The 21,019-nt window shown below is 38.6% G+C and overlaps 2 protein-coding genes across 13 annotated transcripts in view; one reads left to right on the top strand and one right to left on the bottom strand.

Annotated features, from left to right (window-relative positions):
• ODR4 (odr-4 GPCR localization factor homolog) overlaps nt 1–11,536 on the bottom strand; it is a 30,687-nt gene extending 19,151 nt beyond the window's left edge. For 3 of the 5 annotated variants that reach the window (XR_004973302.1, XM_036343560.1, XM_036343561.1), the window contains exons 1-5: nt 11,313–11,536; nt 8,270–8,390; nt 5,888–6,022; nt 3,384–3,479; nt 718–824 (exon numbers count right to left, since the gene is read on the bottom strand). Coding sequence is in view for 4 of the 5 variants with exons in the window: in XM_036343560.1 (XP_036199453.1) it covers nt 718–824; nt 3,384–3,479; nt 5,888–6,022; nt 8,270–8,368 (437 nt within the window). In the remaining variant the exon portion in view is untranslated. Of the gene's footprint in view, nt 1–717; nt 825–3,383; nt 3,480–5,239; nt 5,457–5,862; nt 6,023–8,269; nt 8,391–11,312 lie in introns of those variants that run through there. The other 2 variants (XM_036343562.1, XM_036343563.1) reach the window with 2 other exon arrangements.
• Nucleotides 11,534–21,019, top strand: part of TPR (translocated promoter region, nuclear basket protein) — a 66,647-nt gene continuing 57,161 nt past the window's right edge. For 7 of the 8 annotated variants that reach the window (XM_036343545.1, XM_036343550.1, XM_036343546.1 and 4 more), the window contains exons 1-7: nt 11,534–11,657; nt 12,020–12,328; nt 13,762–13,866; nt 16,381–16,454; nt 18,526–18,622; nt 19,968–20,071; nt 20,404–20,568. In XM_036343545.1, coding sequence (XP_036199438.1) covers nt 11,588–11,657; nt 12,020–12,328; nt 13,762–13,866; nt 16,381–16,454; nt 18,526–18,622; nt 19,968–20,071; nt 20,404–20,568 — 924 coding nt within the window. In that variant the 5' untranslated portion in view covers nt 11,534–11,587. Of the gene's footprint in view, nt 11,658–12,019; nt 12,329–13,761; nt 13,867–16,380; nt 16,455–18,525; nt 18,623–19,967; nt 20,072–20,403; nt 20,569–21,019 lie in introns of those variants that run through there. The other variant, XM_036343549.1, reaches the window with a different exon arrangement.

The following is a 21,019-nucleotide window of genomic DNA, read 5'->3' on the forward strand; positions in this document are numbered from 1 at the left end:
CACCCTGTATAACAAATAGGTGTGCTGTTTTGGATGGAGTCAAGCCTGAGAATCTTTATCGGGTCAAGGGGCCTGTACATGAAACTTTCTAGTTAAATATACAAAGGAGTTTAAAGCCCAGCTTCTGCAGGAGCGATCACTGTTTGAATTTTGTCTTTCCCAAATCCTGATTCATTAGGCCCTTGCATTGCTTCACTCTCTTCCTAAGGCTGTCGCTTGGGAGGCATTGTTGCCCTGGCAAGATGTATAGGAAAGGGGTCCCTATAACGGGCTTTTAGTGCCATTTGATCTTGGCTAAAGTCCTAAAAATTTCTTAGATACCCTAACTGTCCAGTTCAGTGCACCTGTGCTTTGAATTGAACATTTTACCAATAGCAATTGGAGGTAAAAATTTAACATAATAAAGCATTACTTTGCCTAAGCTGTCAGCTGGGGTATCTACCTCTCTATAGGAGACCTACTGTGCTGGTAAACAGTTCTCATTCCCTAGTCCTTGACACCTCTGTCAAACTCTTTGCAACCTTAAAGCATGACTATATTAGTAGTAGTAGTAGTAGTAGTTGTTATTGTGCTAAGTATGTATTATTTACAGAAAAACTTAAAAACTAAGCTTATTTTTTAAATAATGATTTAAATAAATGTTTGGAGGGAAAACTTATAGGAACATTATTTTGGTATTATATACATTTAAAACATAAACACCTAAATAAAAGATACTTTTTTGTAGAAGAGCAAATATGAAGTGTCACTCGATCTGAGACTTCCTCCTCTGTGAAATTCCACAGTCTCTTTTTATTCATAGATTTTTCCACAGCAAATACTAGCTGAAATAGAGGAAAACACACACCAATTGAATGCAAAGTGAAAGAAGAAAAGTGAATGCAGAAAAACATACAATTATAATGTCCCTAAGATCCCATCTATTTAAAATTTCATGATTCTATAATTAAATTGTCTTTTCTTCAAAAGAAAGAGTGAAACTGATTACTAACCATTTGAGTTCCATTTACACAATTGGTTTTTTAAATAGAAAAATATAATCCATCACCATTAAGAATCAACTGGACATAAAAATTAATTTGGGGCAAACATTTAAGTGAAATATAGAATAAAGACTTTATTATAATAAGAGTGAGAAAGGACAAGTAATTTTTAAACTATAAAAATGGAGCATGTCACCCATTTGGCATTTCTCATTTAAATGTAACAAAAAATCTAAGGCAATATATAAGGACACATACAATATAGTAGCAAAATAAATTAAAAGTGAAAAAAAATAGAAATAGTGACATATATTTATACCAGAAATAAGAATTATGGAAGGGCATACTTGATATATGGAGAGGAGTTATAAATTTGGCTCTAAGCTTTCTAACAATAATGTGCACAAAGAAACCTAATTTGTTACCTACTTCACATGGTCCATAAAGCTGAAAACAATTGATCAGAAGAGGCACAAGTTTCTTCATAACGATATCAAAAGAAATTTCTTCAAAGACAATATAATGTGATATAATGAACAAAGTTCTTAACAATGATCTTATGAAAGACACTGGCAAGTTTTATAATGTTCTTTCTTATAGTGTTCCTCAATGCTGGCCAATGGAAACAAAGTTAGATAATTCAAACTCAATAATTTCTGAAATACAGCATTTCTAAAGTTTCATATGATTCTTAGGAACAGAGATATAAAAGCAACAGGAAAGAAGATCTGACTATATTTCTCTAGCACTAAGTCCACATTCACCCCCATTCAATCCAGCACCAACCACAAAAGGATGCACAACCTTTATGTTATTAATACATAAAGGTTTTGATCATATTCCAAAATGCCATTAAGACCAACTGTAATATACATTTATTAGAAACTAGAGGCCCAGTGCATGAAATTCGTGCATGGGAAGGGCCCTAGGCCTGGCCAGTGATCAAGGCCTTCCAACTGCTGGCCAGGGCCTCCCTTCCCCAGCTGCCGGCCAGGGCCGCCCCCTGGAGGTCAGCACACGTCATAACAAGTGATAGAACTCCTGGTCTCGTGGTCAAACTCCCATGGGGACACTTTGCATACTAGCTATATATATATATATATATATAGAAGATGGGAAAAATAGCAGAAGGTTGAATAACTTCCCAGGGGAGGGAAAAATCTCCATTGTCTTCCCTTACTCCCTTAGGTACAAATATCAAAAGTTTGACAGTGGACATTTGATAGTTAAGGTTATTAAACTGGTAGCATCTGGAATTCTTAGTTGCACTTTTTTACTAGAAAAAGTTTGGGGGATTTTCTGTGGGCTTTTGCACTCTTTAAGATTATGAGGTCTGCTTCTCGGTGGAGGAAATAACTTTTTTAAAATTTATTTATTTAAAAATATATTTTTATTGATTTCATAGAGGAAGGGAGAGGGAGAGAGAGACGGAAACATCCATGATGAGAGAGAATGATTGATTGGCTGCCTCCTGCACAACCCCGCTGGGGATCGAGCCTGGCATGTGCCCTTGTCCGGAATCGAGCCCAGGACCCTTCAGTCCACAGGCCGATGCTCTATACACTGAGCCAAACTGACCAGGGTGGAAAATAACTTTTTAAAGAGATGAAAGCTGGCTGTAGAGTTTACTTTAGGTTGTCAGGGGAAACAGCTTGTGAACCTTCATATTTACATGTAGACATTAATACCCAATTCACTGATGTGGGAATAAAATCAAAAACAGGGGATTCATAATACTCAGTCCAGGAATAAAGAATAAATATCTTATTATTGTGATGACTTTATGTTTTACTCTCAGGATACTGAGAGAATTGAACAGAAGAATCACAAAGCCTATTAATTTCACATTATAGCAATCACTTGGAACTAAATGAAAGGTCTAGCAGAATATTGCTATTGTATGACAAAAACCGTTAAATCATTATAACTTGTTTCATAAAAGTAAAAAACCTTTAAATGAAGACTATTTTAACATCTGTAGCTTTGATTAAAAATATAAATATTGGCATTACACACAAGATACCAAGCAATTGGGTGGGAAAGCTATGTCAACATAATCTATAATAAAAGCATAATACGCTAATTAGACCAGAAATCCTTCCGGATGGGATGTCCTTCCAGACGACCTTCCGGAGGAAGCTGGGGCACGGGTCCCGGGTGCCTGCTGGCGGCCAGAGGGAAGCCCGGGTCCCAGGTGGCAGAGCAAAGCCGGTGCCAGCAGCCGGGGGAAGGAAGGCCTACTCTTGCATGAATTTTGTGCATTAAGCCTCTAGTCTCAGTATAAAGAATTATGAGACAGAAATTCAAATATGTATACAAAGGTATACATATATACAAATAGCATCCATTAAAATAAGATGTAACTTGATCATATTAAGAATTTTTATATTTTATACTTACTCTGCGCAGGGTATTTTGAAAATCATTTCCCATTTCTAATGTTGTAATAATAAATACTCCAAGAACTAAAAGTCCCCCAGGTAGCATTCTGGATACCTAAAATAGAAATATAGTATTAGCTAACATAAACATTTGGTATTATATGCAATCCTTTGTGTCTGAGAAGCTAAATATTAAATCAGCAAATCCCTACTGAGTATCAACTATATGAACAGCATTGAGGTAGGAGCTTTGAGAAACGGGTTAAAATACTGAGAAATGGATGATAACCAAGACAATGGGTGTCATTATGAACACAATCTTCCTAGAGTATCCTGAATTTAACTCTAAAATAACCTTGTAAGTAAAACCATTAAATAATGAAACCCATTAGCTACAAAAATAAACCAACCCCTTTCTCATGAAATCAGAGACTGAAATATCTTGTAAGATTTTTTTTCAATGGCTTCCGCTATCAGCTAAATAAAGTATCAATTTTTCCTTAGACTGCTATTTCAGACTAAAATCTGGATAATCGGATATCCTTCATTTGACACTACTTACTCTGAAATATCAAAATGCCAGTCAAAACTTCTCACTGTTCTCCATACATATGCCTAGGTTTTCTAACTCTATACCTTTACTCAGGCTGAGAGCTGACTTTTTCTTATATTTTTGGGGACCCTCTGGGAGGTCCTTAAGGGAAGAAATAATTCTCAACTATCACTGTATCCCTATATTTAGCAGAATACTAGAACCTGGAATTTGATCAGAGGGTGTCTGACTTGAAAATCCATTGTTTCCTCTTATCTAGATTTACCTGTTTTTAAAACCTATTTATTGATATAATTGAGTATTTATGTATTTTGTAATTTTTCTTTACTCTAAAATAATACTGGTTAAAAATCCTAGCAAGTCTTTCTGTGTTCACTGGATTATTTGTTTAGGATAAATCTCTTGAGGTGCGTTACTAGTTTAAGAAGTTATGCATATTTTTAAAGTGTGTGACACATACTACCAGTTTGTCTTCTGTAATATCTATTATTTCCCTTCACACAACTGTGGCTACTTTTTAATGTCACATGGACATCTTTCTACCATCTAGACTCAGTTAGGTTATCTTTCGTTTAGTTAATATATGAACAAATTGATCACAAAGTTAAGTCTTCAGAAATTAGATACCATAATATAATCCCTAATAGGTTGGTATAGCCACTGCTGGTGGCTCCCACTGGCTTCATCAATTCTATTTATTATAGTAACACAAGCTGACAATACAAAGAATGAAGTTTTCGTATTTAGCATGGGCAACTGCATACCTTTTCAAAACAGTAACATAAAATTAACCATTTCTTTCTAGAGGCACAAAAAATTGAATATATTTTGCTACATAAATTTTTATGTTTCTGTATGCGTATATACACATATACTTATGCATCTAAGTATATACACACATATATATTAGCTACATAAATAAACACTTTGCAATGAATATTATAAAAATGAATGTATTACTCACAATTCAGGTATTCTTGAATATTTTCAGTTGAAAATTCTCACAAAAAATGATTTTTAAAAGTGCCTATAGACACTTATGGCATACAAAGGGTTAAAATTAATTTCTAAATTACTGGCAGATCATATTACCTCCTTCTCAAACTAGGGAGCTCTGAAACTTTACCATAGAGCTACTGTCTACCAAACAAACTCCTCACTTCTTAGGATGGGACTCCAAAGCCATCCATAACTGGCCCCTTACAGTCTTATGTATGTATAACTGTATTCTTTTATATATCCCGTATTTCAATTATACCTAATTGCTTGCTATTTTCCTAACATACATTTAACTTTAATGCCTTCAGGTCATTCATACATACCTTCCTTTGGACACTGAATTTGTTCCTTTACTTCTACTGGCAAAGTCCTATTCATTTTTCGAGTTCAGAGCCTTCTACCAAACTGTCTGAATCCATCCATTGGCAGGTAGTATTTAGTTATTCCCCCTCTGTATTTCTGTAACATTTTTCTATTTTTATCTCATTTCTCTTATAACTGGTTTGTGCAATGACTTTTGCTTTGGTTAAAGCATAAATTCTGAGGATTTTTAAAAAATTTAATCATCATTTGATTGCTTCAGTGACTAGATTAAATCTTTAAAACAATCTGACCAGAAACTATATTATCAATAACTAGTATTATTTTAAAGTTATATTTAAAGAAAAGCTGAAAATAAGCTAAATGACCATAGTAGGAGATAAGTTAAAAAACACAACAGATAAAAATTAACAATGGAAAAGCATAGCATATAAGATCAAAAAGTCAGACTGCCTGGGTTCAAATCCCAGTTCCACTACTAATTCTGTAATCTTGGGTAGGTTACTTAACTTCAAGTAAGAAAATGAAAGTTGTGAAAACTTAAGAACGAGTACTCTGAAATCCTACTCTGGTAATCTGAGGATAAAGTGCTTTTATTGTGTCAGTCAATAAACACAAACTTAACTATATAAGGAGAAAACTACGGTGACCTGGTTAGCATGTTCTGTGGCCCATTCTTCATCCAAGTTATCCACCTTATCTTTGGGATGTTTGAGGTTCTCATTGTTTTCCTCTTTCGGTGGTGTTCTAGTGGCAAGAATCACATAATCCTTTTGTGAAGAACACTTAAAAACAAATTAGAAAAACTTATTAGAGTGATATCTCACTGAGGAATGCAAAGCTCTTATGACGTACAAAAAAAGTAATATTTATAACAGCTTAAGTTGTTAATGTCTATAAAATAATGGAATCAATTTTCATAAATATGATTACAACACTTCCCTCACATGTCATCTTTTAATATATTTAATATCAGCCTCTTATTTATTTGGACATCCAAATGTGAATCACATAGTGGTCACTAAAAATGACTTACTGGATGAGTAAATGAACTGCATTTAAATCAAAAGAAAATAAATATGCTTGGTCAATTTTCTAGTTACTATATTTATTTCCTATATTATTTGAACACATTGGTGGTTCAGTGAAATAAAGCAACAAATGACCTTATGCATCTTACTTTCATTGAAATGACAAATATCAACAGAAACTAAAAAACAAAAAGAAAAACAAACGAACAAAAAATGACAATAGTGGGAAACCTGCATATATGTGTCCACAGAAAAACAAGGGGACACATAAGTGAAGTGCTATCAGATTTCTGTTCCTCAGTTTAATAACAGTTAAATGGTAATCAAAGCTTGGAAACCCAAATATAAATTTAGGGACATTTAATAGCCTAGTGTTATTACAGTGGAAGGTTCCTATAAAGAAAGAATGAAAATAAGGCTGATAATACAAGTTAGTATGTTGTCATCCTCAGACATGACCTGAAATTCCCATCATTAGTATCATCTTGGACTAGAAAAGAAAGACAGAGAACTTATTTCTATAAAAGTTATTTCCAGAAAGTTACATTCAAATGTACACAGGAAAAGGTAGGTGCTGATTAAGAAAGCTTTTCCTTCTCAGAAAATCTATGACTTTGGAAAGAAAATGACCCTAGAAGTAGGAAACAGATAAGCTTGAGGGGAAGAAGAGAAAAATGATGAACCCTGGCATAAAGAGGAAGAAGGAACCTGTAGAAGAGCAGAAGGAATGAAAAGGCAGCATGAAGCAACACCAGAAGGAACATCCTAAATTGGGAGACGCATTTGTGAGAAACCGTCTGTGTGCACTAAGGAAAGTTTGGAAGAGGGTATTTCTCACTGAACTTTTGTTTCATTGAACCCATCTTTCGCTAAAACTCTTCTTCCCTTAAATTAAAAAAATAATAATAATGGGAAGTAAAGAACCTTAAATAAAAAGCTCCTAGCAAAAGGAAAACTATATTAAATACTGAGTATCTGGAATAAAAACGAAGTTCAGATTGTACTGCCAAGAGAGGCAGGCTGGCCATCTCATGAGCGGCCTCTCGGGATGGGACTACTGGGTGAACGGTGCAGGGTCTGCCCTCTGATTACAAGTTAAGAATCAGGTTTGTGACCATGAAGGTGTGACCGGGAGAGTCATGGGAATATGGACAGCATCAGAACAAGGAAAGTTCGTTCTGTAGTTTGAATACTCTAAGCCAAGGCATCATGATAAAATACCCAGAACTAGAGCTCTGGACAACAGAGCTTCATTTGCTAACAGGCCTCAAACTCAAGCCCTTGGGCCACAGTGCACTTTCCCCACAACAGTGTTTAGATGGATGCAGGCAGTTTGTCTATGTAACTCTCTTTTGTTGTTGCTGCTGCTGCTTTGTATTGCGAATGAGTCCTCCTTGCTTAGCAACACAGTCTTTGGTGCTTATGCTTTCTCAAGTAACTGTCCAAATCTCTATTCCATTTTGTGCTGACTTTTAAAGGCTTAACTTTATGGGGGAAATAGAATGTGCATAATTTTCAAATTTCTCCCACCTCTTCCACTGAATTAAAAAAAAATCAATATGATAAGTATTATTACAAAATATAAGATGACTGTTGCTATAAGACGAGATAAGACAAATTACAATGGGAATAAAACTGTCAAAAGCTACTTCTATAAAGAACTGAACCACCAAGAATTAATAAAGATTAGAAGGAAGTACAAAACACTTTGGAAACACACACAAACATACAGATAATGTGATCAGTAAAAATTCTAATTTTGAAGTTTCCACATTATAAATTATTTTTACATTGTCAAATGGGAATGTGTTCTGACTTGAGCACATCTGGACTAGGTTTGTCTTACTGCTCCACATTTTTCCTCAAAAAACCATTTTAAATTTACTTCTACATTCCATCCCTCCATCCCCTAACCTTGAGTTTATTGTTAAATAGCATGGTTCAACTTTAAATAAACAGGTAATTTGTTCTGTCAATAAATACGCAGTAAAAGATACATACCTGTCCTATTAGAAGACCTGAGACAAAAGACTTTCCTTGGAGATTGAGGTTTGAGAGATACTGGCCAATAGTCTCTTCTACAATGTAGGTTCTTCCCATTATTGAGAACTAATTCAATCTCCTAAATTACAAGAAAAAAAATATAGTATTACTAGGAGGGAAAATATAACCTGCAACATTTTCCACATGGAGGGAAGTAGAGAGAGAAGTGGTACTATCTCAATGCTACCCTATGCTTTGCAGTGATTGCTTATTAAATAGGATATTCTTACTTGCAAAGTTCAAATGTAGCTTCAAAATTCTCTACACAGTGCTGCAGTAAACGACTAACCGACCAGAGTTGATATGAGAAACTTAATGCCACATTTGCGATAAGGGAAAGGACATTAAATTAGTAGTCAACACACCTAAATTTTTATTTCAGATGTACTACTCCTTAGCTGCGTTAAGTAATCTATTGCTAAGCCTCAGTATGCATTTCTCAAACAGAAAAGATAAAATTTTTTTAATCCTCGCCTGAGGATATGTTTTTATTGATTTTGAGAGAGAGCGAGGGAGAGAGAAACATCGATGTGGGAGAAAAACATTGACTGGTAGTCTCCCATGAGTGCCCCAACCAGGGATTGAAGCTGCAACATAGGCATGTACCCTGATTGGGAATCGAACTGGCAACCTTTTCGGGGTACGGGATGACGTTCCAACTGAGCCACATGGCCAGGACAAGGATGATAATATTTGATTTGCTCACTGGGAGGTAGAGAGAACCTAAGCATACTGTGAAGAACTACTACTACATGCTAGAAGTTGTGGCAGGGGAGATGGTATGAAGGTAGTACTTGATGTCTGCTCTTGAGTAACTCATAGTACAACAAGAGCTACTGAAGTAAATAGCAATGCAATAACATTTGTAGAGCTTCTACTAAAACAAAGAAAGGTAATGTAACCTGCCCAAGTGACAAAGCTGGTAAGTGGCAAAGGTACGATGTAAACTCAGTCTGGTTCTAGAGTCCATGCCCTTAAATACCATGCTCATAATGAGGAATCAAACTCAGTTTCTCTTCTAAACCATGATCAAGGGTAACTCCCGACTGCGGATGAGAACCAGTATATTCCTCTTACTGCCCTGTGCTTCTTTGATTTGATTTTCTGTAGCTAAAAAACAAAGATGCCAACTAAAAGAGTAGGCAATAACGAACGAGGATCTCAAAGAGTTCACATTCGGTGTGGGAGACAAAAATGTAAAGAGATGATATTCCAACATGTTATAAAACAGATATAAAAGACTACAGGTACACAGTTGCAGCATATTGAACAGAGATAATAGTCATGTGAGCTTTATAAAAAAATTTCACTCTGAGTCCGCACAACAAAGCCGAGGCAGCTAGAGACGCGCTGGGGTGGCGTATCTGACACCAGCAAACGGTCACAGTGATTTTGCGTTCCCTAAAACAAAAGCCCAGAGGATTGGTTCCACTTTGACATGGCCTGGTGGATGCTGTTTTTGTTGTCGTTGCTGCTGTTTTTCCAGGAGCCTGCTCAGTTTTGTCTCGAAATGCATTAAATTTCTTCCGACCTCTTTTCTCACAACTGTTTGCACACAATGTTTGTTTAGAGTAAGTCTAGAACTGCCTGTCTAAATCATTAAAGCCTCCATAAAGGGAAGGGCTTTTGACTTTCATAGTGCCTTAAAGTATGCATTTCTGTGTTTTTAAACTTTCCTCCGCTTCATCACGCTATTCAGCTCCTTTCCTTCTGGCCTAATAATTCCTAATTCTTGCAAGAAACAGCAGTGACAGTGACTCCAGAGTTATGGTATGTAACTGTCTAACCTGATTTCTCCCAAGGTGACACCTATCAGCCATGTTAATGTGTAAGAAACCGAATGCAACACAACAGGAAGATGAAAAGGTATTGGGTGGTAAAATCTGGTTAAATGTTCAGATGTTTTTGTTTGTTTGTGTAGTGCTCCTTTAAAACTTTGAAATGTGGCCAAGGACACTTTACAAAGGACACTCCTGAAAAGGCCTACACAGTTCAATTTTTACCTGAAATGTTGAGCGCCAGCAGAGGAGCTTTCCAAGGTGTCCAAACACTGTGCCTTGAGAAACCCTCCCGCCCTGCGCTCTGATGACCTGGGTCTACAAAATAAATCCTAGCGGGATCCCAGCGGGTCTGAAAAACCCATCTAAACTCAGGATCCTGGGAGTTCATGCACAAAACACCTGCACTTTCCACAGGGTAGAGAGCAATGCGATGATACTGTGTACCTAGGGCAAAGTACAGTATGGCACACGCCTGCAACCTTCAAGTGATTTACATGAAATATCTCAGAGACTTAAAAAAAAAATCCACCTCGAACGCCTTACTGATAGTCGGAAAAGGCCTACTACTGTGGAAAACTGCAGGGTGAACGGCACTAGCAACGCTTTGTTTTCAACGAAGACCTGAACAAGTCATTTTAGGAGCCATCCAACATGACGTCATCCGCAGACTCGGCTCGGAGGCCAGGGTCACATCTGGAAACCAGCGGTTCTCTCCAGGTGGCAGAGTGAGGAGTGCTTTATAAGAATCGTGTTTAAAAACGTCTGTTACGACAGTTTTTTTTTTCCATTTCAAAAAATATAAATGTTAAGGTCACCTTTTCTGCAACGTTACCTTAGAGCGCAAAACAGAGGTTACACTCACAACTCCTCCGCGCGTCCTTTTGAAAATACAAGCTGCGTCCTGGACAATGAACCGGGCTCCTGAAATTCCCGGCGGCTCACTGTTCCCCACCCCAACACGCTCACACACTCACACATGCACACACACACTCCCACGCGCGGCACCTAAACAGCTCTTTCAAATAAGGTGAGTCCGTCACAGCTGGACTCGTGTGCTGTGCCGTAGTGTCTGTCCATACGTGTCCTACGGTCTGTTTCCTCCTTAAAAAAGGAAGCTGTGTGTCCTCGTGCGCACACACACACACACACACACACACACCTTCGCACGCACGAATTACACCCTCAGGCTGAATCACCGGTCCGCGTGGCAGGCAACTTACCTGCCAGTCAGTCCCAGGAGCTCGGGGTCCAGGTACCAGCCTCCAGGGAACCGATTCCCCTCGGGCCTTAGGCAGTAATTCATCAGAAGGCGACGGACGCCCCACCCCTTACTTCCCACTCCCACCCCGGGTCTCGGGCGTCGGGTGGCGCAGACTGATGACGCAACGGCCCCCTGCCTTCTCCGCAGTTCCTCTGCCAAAGCGCCTGCGGGCCACCCCGCCCCCTTCCGGGCACCAGTCACCGCGGCGTTTGCCATCCGGCCCTGCCGGGACCGATGCCCTCTAGCGGCTCGGTGTCTAGGAGCCGCCAAAGAGGACTAGCCATGGCCTCCCGAAGCTTTGATGGTAAGCTTGCGCTGCTTTTTAGGGAGGGGCGTGGGTTAATTAGCACCATGTGGCGCCACCTCGCGGACAGTGGCCACGCGGCCTGCTGAGGAGAGCCGGGGGGCGGGAAGAAAGGAGGAAGCTGACCCGACGTTGCGTAATTGGGCTCCGTGAGGCATTTGAGGGGGGAAAAAATACATTTCCCAGAATCCTGCGGGGCTTAACACTGGTGAAAAAGGGAAGTCGGAGTGCAGGTCCGGGTCAGAGGCCGCCTCTGAACTCCTGTTCCCAGGATGCACCGCTGCCCGCTGCTGCGCGCGCATTCGGACGCGGGCGCTGTAGCGCTGGTGGCGCCGCCGCTAACACAAGATTTCATTTCCCAGGGTCCCGCCGCGGGAATCTCCGGCGGGCCGGCGCGCGCGAGCCCCCGAGCGAGGCGGCAGAGGTGGCCGCGCAGGCTTCTGGGTCCTCCTGGTCTTCGCCTTTCTTCTCCGCGTCTGGTCCGTCGGCCGCTGCCGCGGCGGCCCCCGGCCTGGCCGACATGGCGGCGGTGTTGCAGCAGGTCCTGGAGCGCACGGAGCTGAACAAGCTGCCGAAGTCCGTGCAGAACAAACTCGAAAAGTTCCTGGCCGACCAGCAGTCCGAGATCGACGGCCTGAAGGGGCGGCACGAGAAATTTAAGGTGGAGAGCGGTAAGTGACGCCCTTCCCGCGCTCAGGGGGGTGGGCCCGACCCCGCCGCGGTGGCCGGGCTTTCCCGCTTTCGAGCCCTCGCTCTGGCTGCGACCGCCCTGGTAGCCTCGCTTCCTCGCTCTCGCGGGCCCCTCTCTCAGTTGGATACGCAGGAGCCTTTTTGTTCGTTCGTTTCTTTTTGTAAATCTGAGTCCCCGGCCAGGCCCGTTAACTTCGTAACGAGGCTAGTCCCACAGGACACGAACTTGCGACGATCTGGGGTCTGTTTACCCCGCACTGAGCCTGCAGCCTCAGTCTAAGCCTCGAGCGCCCCGCGCGTCAGTTGCGCGGAAAACCGTGGTGGTGTCCGCCGTGTTGCCGGCTCACCTGCGTTCGGTTGGTCTAATCATTAGGCTCCAATCATCAGACTCCAATCATCAGACTCCAATCATCAGACTCCAATCATCAGACTCTAATCATCAGGCTCTAAGGGGCCGTCTCTGCGCTGGTTGCGAGTGTGAGCGGCGCTGGTCCGTGGGAACTGGATGCGCACCAAGATGCGCGGGTGCGGGGCGTGGCGCTGGCGCCAAGGGAACGGGCGGCAGATGCGTTTACCATGTCGGACTTAACCTCCGACAGCTGGAGTTGAATGGAAAATATGTGACGACCTATTTATTACTAATGCCTGGAGCAGACCCTCAGGTGAGAGCGAAGTTACCGACCCTAGGGGCTCGAACCATTAGTAACACACTGCCCGCTCCGCGCTGTGGTTCACCAGTTGTTTGGGGGGATTGTTTACTGGGTTTTGCTACGTTGGCTGAAAGTTCTGAATAAATTCTTACTTCAAAGTGTGTAGCAGAATTGAGGTGTTGAAAATTAATCTCCCGAGTCCCAGAGGTGAAGGCAGTCCACGGCCTTCTATTCATGAATGGACACAGAAATATTGAGTGTCTTTGATGGGCCCGATAGCAGTGCTGAACAGAACTGACCCGGAGCCCTTCGCGTGATAAGTTCGCGCATTTGTTTTCACTTAAATGTAGTAATTTTTATACTTGGGGGCATATTTTGGCTGTTTTAACACAAGCCTTTTTTAAAGCAGAACCGTTTTTGTAAATAATTCTTTTCTCCCTTTAATCAAGCTTATTTGGCTGCTTTATGCTAAGATATCGACTGGCTCACGTGTGGGGGAAACACTGAGATGTAAGACATGTTTCCTGCCTTGAAGTGGGATAGATAGACCAGGAATTTGTAAAATCCCCCTCGGGTCTTATTTTCTTTTAGTCATTTTCAGTGCTACATGTATTTACCTTTTTCTCAAGTTTTCTTCCTTGGAGTGCAGTTCCAATACTATGTCTTAAATTTTAAAAATGAAGCTTATTAAAAATCTGTGGCAGTATCGAAATTGTGGGTACATGTGTGTTTTATAATTTTTTTCCCCCTCTCCTCTTCTGTAGAACAACAGTACTTTGAGGTAGAGAAGAGGCTGTCCCACAGCCAGGAGAGACTTGTGAATGAGACCCGAGAGTGCCAAAGCTTGCGGCTTGAGCTGGAGAAGCTCAGTAAGTATTACATCTTCTTAAAAAATATATATTTTTATTGATTTCAGAGAATAAAGGAGAGGGAGACATAGAAACATCAACGATGAGAGGGAATCATTGACTGGCTGCCTTCTGCACGCCCCCTACTAGGGATCGAACCCACAACCTGGATATGTGCCCTTGACTGGAATCAAACCGGGAACCCTGCCGTCTGCAGGCCGGTGCTCAATCCACTGAGCCAAACCAGCTAGGGCTTAATTACAACTTTATCATATTCATGGAGTATTGAGATCTTCTGACACTTTTGTATACTTTGGAAACATCTACTTACTGTATATGAAAATACTGTTTTCATTTATGGTAATATTTTTATTTTTCATTCAGTGGTAGACTATAAAAGAAAATAGGGTTTTCAGCGGTTCTCAACCTGTGGGTCGCCACCCCTGAAAATACATCCTGCATATCAGATACTTACATTACGATTCATAACAGTAGCAAAATTACAGTGATGAAGTAGCAACGAAAATAATTTTATGGTTGGGGGTCACCACAACATGAGGAACTGTATTAAAGGGTCGCGGCATTAGGAAGGTTAAGAACCACTGGTCAGTGGTCAGGAAGCCTTGATTCTGAGTGCTATTAAAATGCTCTTTTGCCATATGTAACTCATAATAGTGCCTGACTATTGTTTATAAAATGGCTAGAACCACACGCTGATCTACTTACTATACGACCAGCCGTGGGCAAACTACGGCCCGCGGGCCGGATCCAGCCCGTTTGAAATGAATAAAACTATTGAAAGAAAAGACCATACCCTTTTATGTAATGATGTTTACTTTGAATTTATATTAGTTCACACAAACACTCCATCCATGCTTTTGTTCCGGCCCTCCGGTCCAGTTTAAGAACCCACTGTGGCCCTCAATTCAAAAAGTTTGCCCACCCCTGATACAGACCAAATGTGATATTTTTAGCTCTTTGAAAAAATAAAAGCCATTATGCAACTGAAAAGGTAAAGAGAGTGCTTAATTATTTTTATGTTGTTGAAAAACTAAAACCTATTCCATTTGTTTTAATTTTCTGTTATAATTTTTATAAATATTAATCTCAAGATATTTCCTACTTAATCCTAGTTCAGGTGAAAGAAGAGTAGCTAATTTCCTTCTTAGTTTTTTTACATCATTAACTACTAGAAAGTACACAAGATCTTAAAGGTCTTGACATTTATTGGGAAGATGATGTGTATTTGCTTTGTCTACAGTAGAAGAAAGCAAACGTCAGAAAAGACCTGGGTAGAGTAGGGGCATAATATTTGTTACTAGATACAGATGGGTTTCAATTTGATTAGGAACTCAGGAAGCAAATGATAAGGAGAATGGTTAAAACATCAATCTTCTTTCTTAACCAGTTTCATGCCCTTTGGCTATTTGAGTCATGTTTTTTTTTTTCCAGCTAATTTTGGCGCAACTCATTTCTAAAACATGACATACATATGATGGTATTATATGGATACATTTGTAATGAGGGCACAAGTACATATTGAGTAACTAGATCCAGTTTATTGTCTATACATTGTTTTGCCTTGGAATAATAAAAAGGTCTGTATAATAGTGATGATAAAGAATTTCAGGAAAATGACTGATTAGAGCTGCTTGTGTTAGATCTGGAAGAGGGAGAGGGAGGGGAAGATGGGGATAAAGATAAACAAACAGACCTTTGAGGTGTATAATTACATTTATATTTTTTTAGTGTATCATACTGGATGTGTAAGTTTGGAAAGCAGTACGTAACTTTAAAGCAAAATAGAAAATTTAGATTAATTTTGTAGGGTTTTTTCTTGTAATAAGCTAATTGTTTAAATAGAACTTAACACTGGAAATAATAATAAAGTATTTGCTCATTAAATTGCTAGCACATAATATAGATGTTTTAATTGAAGAAAATTTTAGAAAGTTAATTCTTTCCTAATTACCTTCATGTATTTAGCAGAGAAACTGTATTAAGGAGAGATAGCCCATTCATTATAAGTGGAAGTTGTGGGATTGGTAATTGAGTATCAAGCATAATTTCCTTTCTTCCATGTTAAAGGTTCTCTACAGTGATTAATAAGCTGAATTATAATCACAGTGTCTATTGTGATTTATTCTGTATACAGTTTATGGAAGTTAAATGTTACTAACTTTTTTGGTATGTTTTAGCTCACTTTTCTTATTTGTAAATTTAATTCACTTTTTGTATGTTTGACTTGCAAGATGTCATTGAAAAATAAGGAAGTTGGTAATTACATATGCTTTTACCTATAAAGGTTGGCTGGAATGATCACATGGAATTTTGGAGACAGGATAACCTATTTTAAAATTTGGTCTAGAAATACAGTAAATTTGGGATGTATTTATGATTTAAAATGCGATATATAACTCGGTCTTTCTGAGACTCAATTTCTTAATTTTAAAGTGTATATGAGTGGCAGTTGGATAAAACCTGTTCATTGCAAGTTTTAAGCCTGTGTGTGATCATAAAATTCCTTTTATCCAGACAATCAGCTTAAGGCACTAACTGAGAAAAACAAAGAACTTGAATTTGCTCAGGATCGCAACATTTCCATTCAGGTAAATGTTATTCCTATGAATAAAACTAATTATAAACATGATACTTGAGGAAGTTTTCTATTCTGACCTATTAGTTATTTAGTCAGTGGGAAGATGAAACAGATGTTCTATTAGAAGAAGCTACTAGCAAAAGCATATACATAAATTTCTTAATTGGATCTTTATATGTTTTATTGCTAGATTGAACATTTTACTCATTAGAATATATTAGTACAGTGGGGCCTTGACTTACGAGTTTAATTCGTTCCGTGACGGAGCTCGTAACTCAAATTACTCGTATGTCAAATCAAAAAGTGAACGAGTGAGACACATGATGCTGGGCTGATGTTGTGGCGTTCACTATGACGTTCGCTGCGCCAACTAGCGGTGGGGTATCTGAAGCTGGCTCGTAACCCAAATTTTAGCTCGCAACTCAAAGCAAAAAATTGGCCGAGAGACAGCTCCTATCTTGAAAAACTCGTTAGTCGGGACACTCGTAAGTCAAGGCCCCACTGTACTTGACATAAAAAAATGCTTGCTTTTTTAGCTTTGAAGCGCTCCTAAGTTGTGATTTTTAAAATTATCATTGTATGTAAAGTGCCAGAGAATTAGACATAGGAGAGATAAATGTTCATAGGTCCATCTGTCCATCTAGTCACTCACCCACTTGTCTACCTGCCTTCCATCTTTCCTTTCTCTTAGAAATTATATAATGCTTACTATTGTGCAGGCATTATTTCAATTATTGAGGATATGGGTGAATCCACATCAGAAATCATTTACTTAGGATAGTGATATGAAAAACACTGAATGTGATTACAAGGATTGTTGACCAATTTATTTAATAAAATGAGCCTGCCCAGATAAAACTTTAGACTCTTTTCATTGCTTTTTTAAAATTTGCATTTGATTTGAGTTTGAAAGGTACAAAAAAATTTAAAAGGGAAAATGGGCAAAGGAATTTTAAAACAAAACAGAGGTAGCTGCATAAATGGTTAATGATGACAATGTGAGATGTTGCTCTACTTCACATCAGAAAAATGCAGATAAAACCGTAACGTAATTATCTTTCACCTTCCATGTTAACAGTAATTTCTTCATTTTTTGTTTTAAGAGCAATCTGTACTTTGACATGGGTGGCTGGAGAATTGCTACTTATGACTCAAAAGCATATAAATTGCTGTTGTCTTGCTACAAAAGCAGTTTGACTATGACTAAATAATTAAGATTTTTAAATAACTCCATTTCTAGGGATCTCTTATTGAGAAACTAGAGGCCTGGTGCATGAAAATCATGCACTGAGGGAAAATCATGCACTTAAGCCCAGCCTGCGCCCTCTCGGGACCCCTCAGGGGATGTCTGTCTGCCAGTTTAGGCCTGTTCCCTCACCCCTACCCCGGGTTCGGGTCTAAGCTGGCAGTCAGACATCCCTCTCGCAGTCGGGGACTCTTGCAGTCTGGGACCCCTCGCTCCTTACTGCTCACCTGCAGCAGAGGCAGGAGAGTCTCTCACCACTGCCACTGTGCTCCCCAGAGCACCGCTTAACCAGAAGCCGGGCTCGCTGCTCCTTTGCGCTGCCTTGGAGGCGGGAGAGGGCTAGCCATGAGCCCAGCTTCTGTCTGAGCGGTGCTCCCCCTGTGGGAGTATACTGACCACCGGGGGCAGCTCCTGCTTTGAGCACCTGCCCCCTGGTGGTCAGTTCACGTCATAGTGACCAGTCGCTTCACCATCCGGTCAATTTGCATATTAGGGTTTTATTATATAGGATAATTGCAACTGAAGTGTAAATGTAGTGACAGCAAAAAATTAGTAAATTAAATGCCCTACGAAAGTGTATTCAAGTAGGACACTTTCAAGTGATAGCGACATGAGTTTTTCATGAGCCAAGGAAAAATAATTTTTAAAAATCCAAAGCATGAACAGAAATGTTGAGTATAGGTAATTTTTAAACTTTTTGCTATATGAGTTAGAAAAACCATTTTTAGAGCACAGCTGACATGAACTAAAGTGACAATTTCATATTCAGATTCCTGTATTGATGATCAGCTTGATTTAATTATGTATGTATTATGCTTACTCCTCTGTATGACAGAGCCAGTTTACAAGGACAAAGGAAGAATTAGAAGCTGAGAAAAGAGACTTAATCAGAACCAATGAGAGACTATCTCAAGAACTTGAATATTTAACAGGTATGAAGAAGTGCTTTAGCCTCTAACTCCACTCCTCCTTTCTCTTCCTACAGTGCTAGGAATTACTGTCCTGTTCATGTCTGTTGTTGGTGTTTATTTATCATAGCTCAGAATAGAGTTCTGGGTAATAGCCTATTGTTTCTCCCACTTATTTTAGATCATTACCAAGGATTTAAAGAAGTGTCCAGACAAGTACGCAAACGAAAAACATCTCAAGTAGTAATGTAGACCAAAATCTACATGCAAAGATACTCAATAGAATGTTATTTGTAATATCAAGTTGGAAGTAGTTTAAATATTTATAGAGGCTGAAATCATTTATTTTATATATACATCTTTGCTAGTATACGCTGTCCACGAGCATTCAATATAAGAAGCTAAATGGGGGGGGCCCATATTTAGAAATATACACTGAAGTGTAGTTACGAGGCAGGAATATAAGATATATAAACATAGGCTATAATATATAGTACAGTTAACATATTTAGGTAAATATGTCATGCAGTTTACTGGTATCAAGTTCCCTTTGTTTACCTTTGGTAAGTGTTTTGAAAAGTTTTAGTTCTATTAAAGGAAGAATTTTCAAATATTTATGTTGCTATGTAATATTTACTTAGACATTTCCAGTCTCAGAAAAAAGTTACTTCAAATTATTTGTTGATGTTGATCAGTTGGTGAGTAGGTAAAATTGAAAGAATTTTTCTTCGTAAAAACCTTTGTAAGGAAAATAAGTCTGTTTTCTGGTTTTGTATAGGAGGTCTTTATATGTATCTTTTTTTTTTAACTTAGCAGGTAGCTGTTTATGAAATATTAATAGAACTTTGGTTATATGTCAGAAAAACCAATGTTAATTTTGCATATTTAGCTTAAGGTATTGCATTTAAATAAAATAACCAGTATAATTTAAATATGTGGTTCGGTGCAGGAATTTGGTTCTTTATCATATACTTGCTAAAATTAAATTTGTATTAAGTAGCTCAGAAGTAAATTAAAATAGAACAATTGAGAACTACTTACTTAGTATTAAATGTTTATATTCCAAATATGCATTTTTTAAAATATATTTTTATTGATTTTAGAGAGGAAGGGAGAGGGGGAGAGAAACATCAGTGGTGAGAGAGAATCATTGATTGGCTGCCTCCTGCACGCCCCCCTTCTGGGGATCGAGCCTCAACAAGGCATGTGCCATAGACCGAAATCGCACATGGAGACCCTTCAGTCCTCAGGCCAAGGCTCCATCCACTGACCCTGACCCAAACCAGCTAAGGCCCAGACAGGCATTTTTGATTTTCGGTTCCTCTAAGCAATAATGAGTTATTTTCAAATTCTCTTCTGACCTTTCTAGAGGATGTTAAACGTCTAAATGAAAAACTTAAAGAAAGCAATGCAACAAAGGGTGAACTTCAGTTAAAATTGGATGAACTTCAAGCTTCTGATGTTTCTGTTAAGGCAAGTAACAGATAATTCCTAATGCACAAAATAGAATTTTTGCTTAAAACTCACCTAAATTAAATTTAGGCAAGATATCTATAAAGTAATTAAAGCTGTGTTTTGTTTTTTAATGTCAGGGAATTAAGCATTAAGATAGCTTTAATTGAACTGTTTTGGTTATGTGATATTTTAATTTCTTATTCTTTTCTGATTATGTTTTCTGTTAAGAATCCTTGCAGATAGTTATTTCTGTTATAAGGTATTCTGCTTGTGTTACTTGGCTGCAAGCAAAATCATAAATAACCACGTTATGTTTTACTATAAATTTTTTTTTTTTTTAATTTCTTTAGCATCGAGAAAAACGCTTGGAGCAAGAAAAGGAATTGTTGCATAATCAGAATACATGGCTTAATACTGAGTTGAAAACCAAAACTGATGAACTTCTGGCTCTCGGCAGAGAAAGAGGAAATGAGATTCTAGAGCTTAAATGTAATCTTGAAAACAAAAAAGAGGAGGTATGTTAGTAAAATTGTATCTTTGTGTTGGTTACAACTTAACATTTGTGTGACCATTTATTAGACATTTACTCAGTGGTATACACTTGTAAATGTGTTGTAGGATTAAGGGTCACATGTGAAGAACATAACTCATAAACATTTTGCCAGGGAAATTAACCAGTTGCTTTGAAATAGAATTTATAACATTCTCTGATGATTTTGGTTATTACTACTATCTTATGATACATCTTTCCTACAACATGTTTAAAAAGTGGTGGTAAGTTTTTGTGAGCTAAATCCAAACATATTCCATAAACTATTACTCTTTTATTTTCTCAAATATCCATATTTTATATAAAATGTTTTTAGGCTATTGGAGATTGTTTTGCATTTGGCAGCTAAATTTATATCATTTCAAATTAATTTCAGTTAATATAGCATTATCCCCCCAACCCAACTCTACTTTTTG

Source organism: Myotis myotis, unplaced genomic scaffold (genome assembly GCF_014108235.1).
Source record: "Myotis myotis isolate mMyoMyo1 unplaced genomic scaffold, mMyoMyo1.p scaffold_m19_p_18, whole genome shotgun sequence".
In the NCBI taxonomy this organism is placed as follows: Eukaryota; Metazoa; Chordata; class Mammalia; order Chiroptera; family Vespertilionidae; genus Myotis; species Myotis myotis.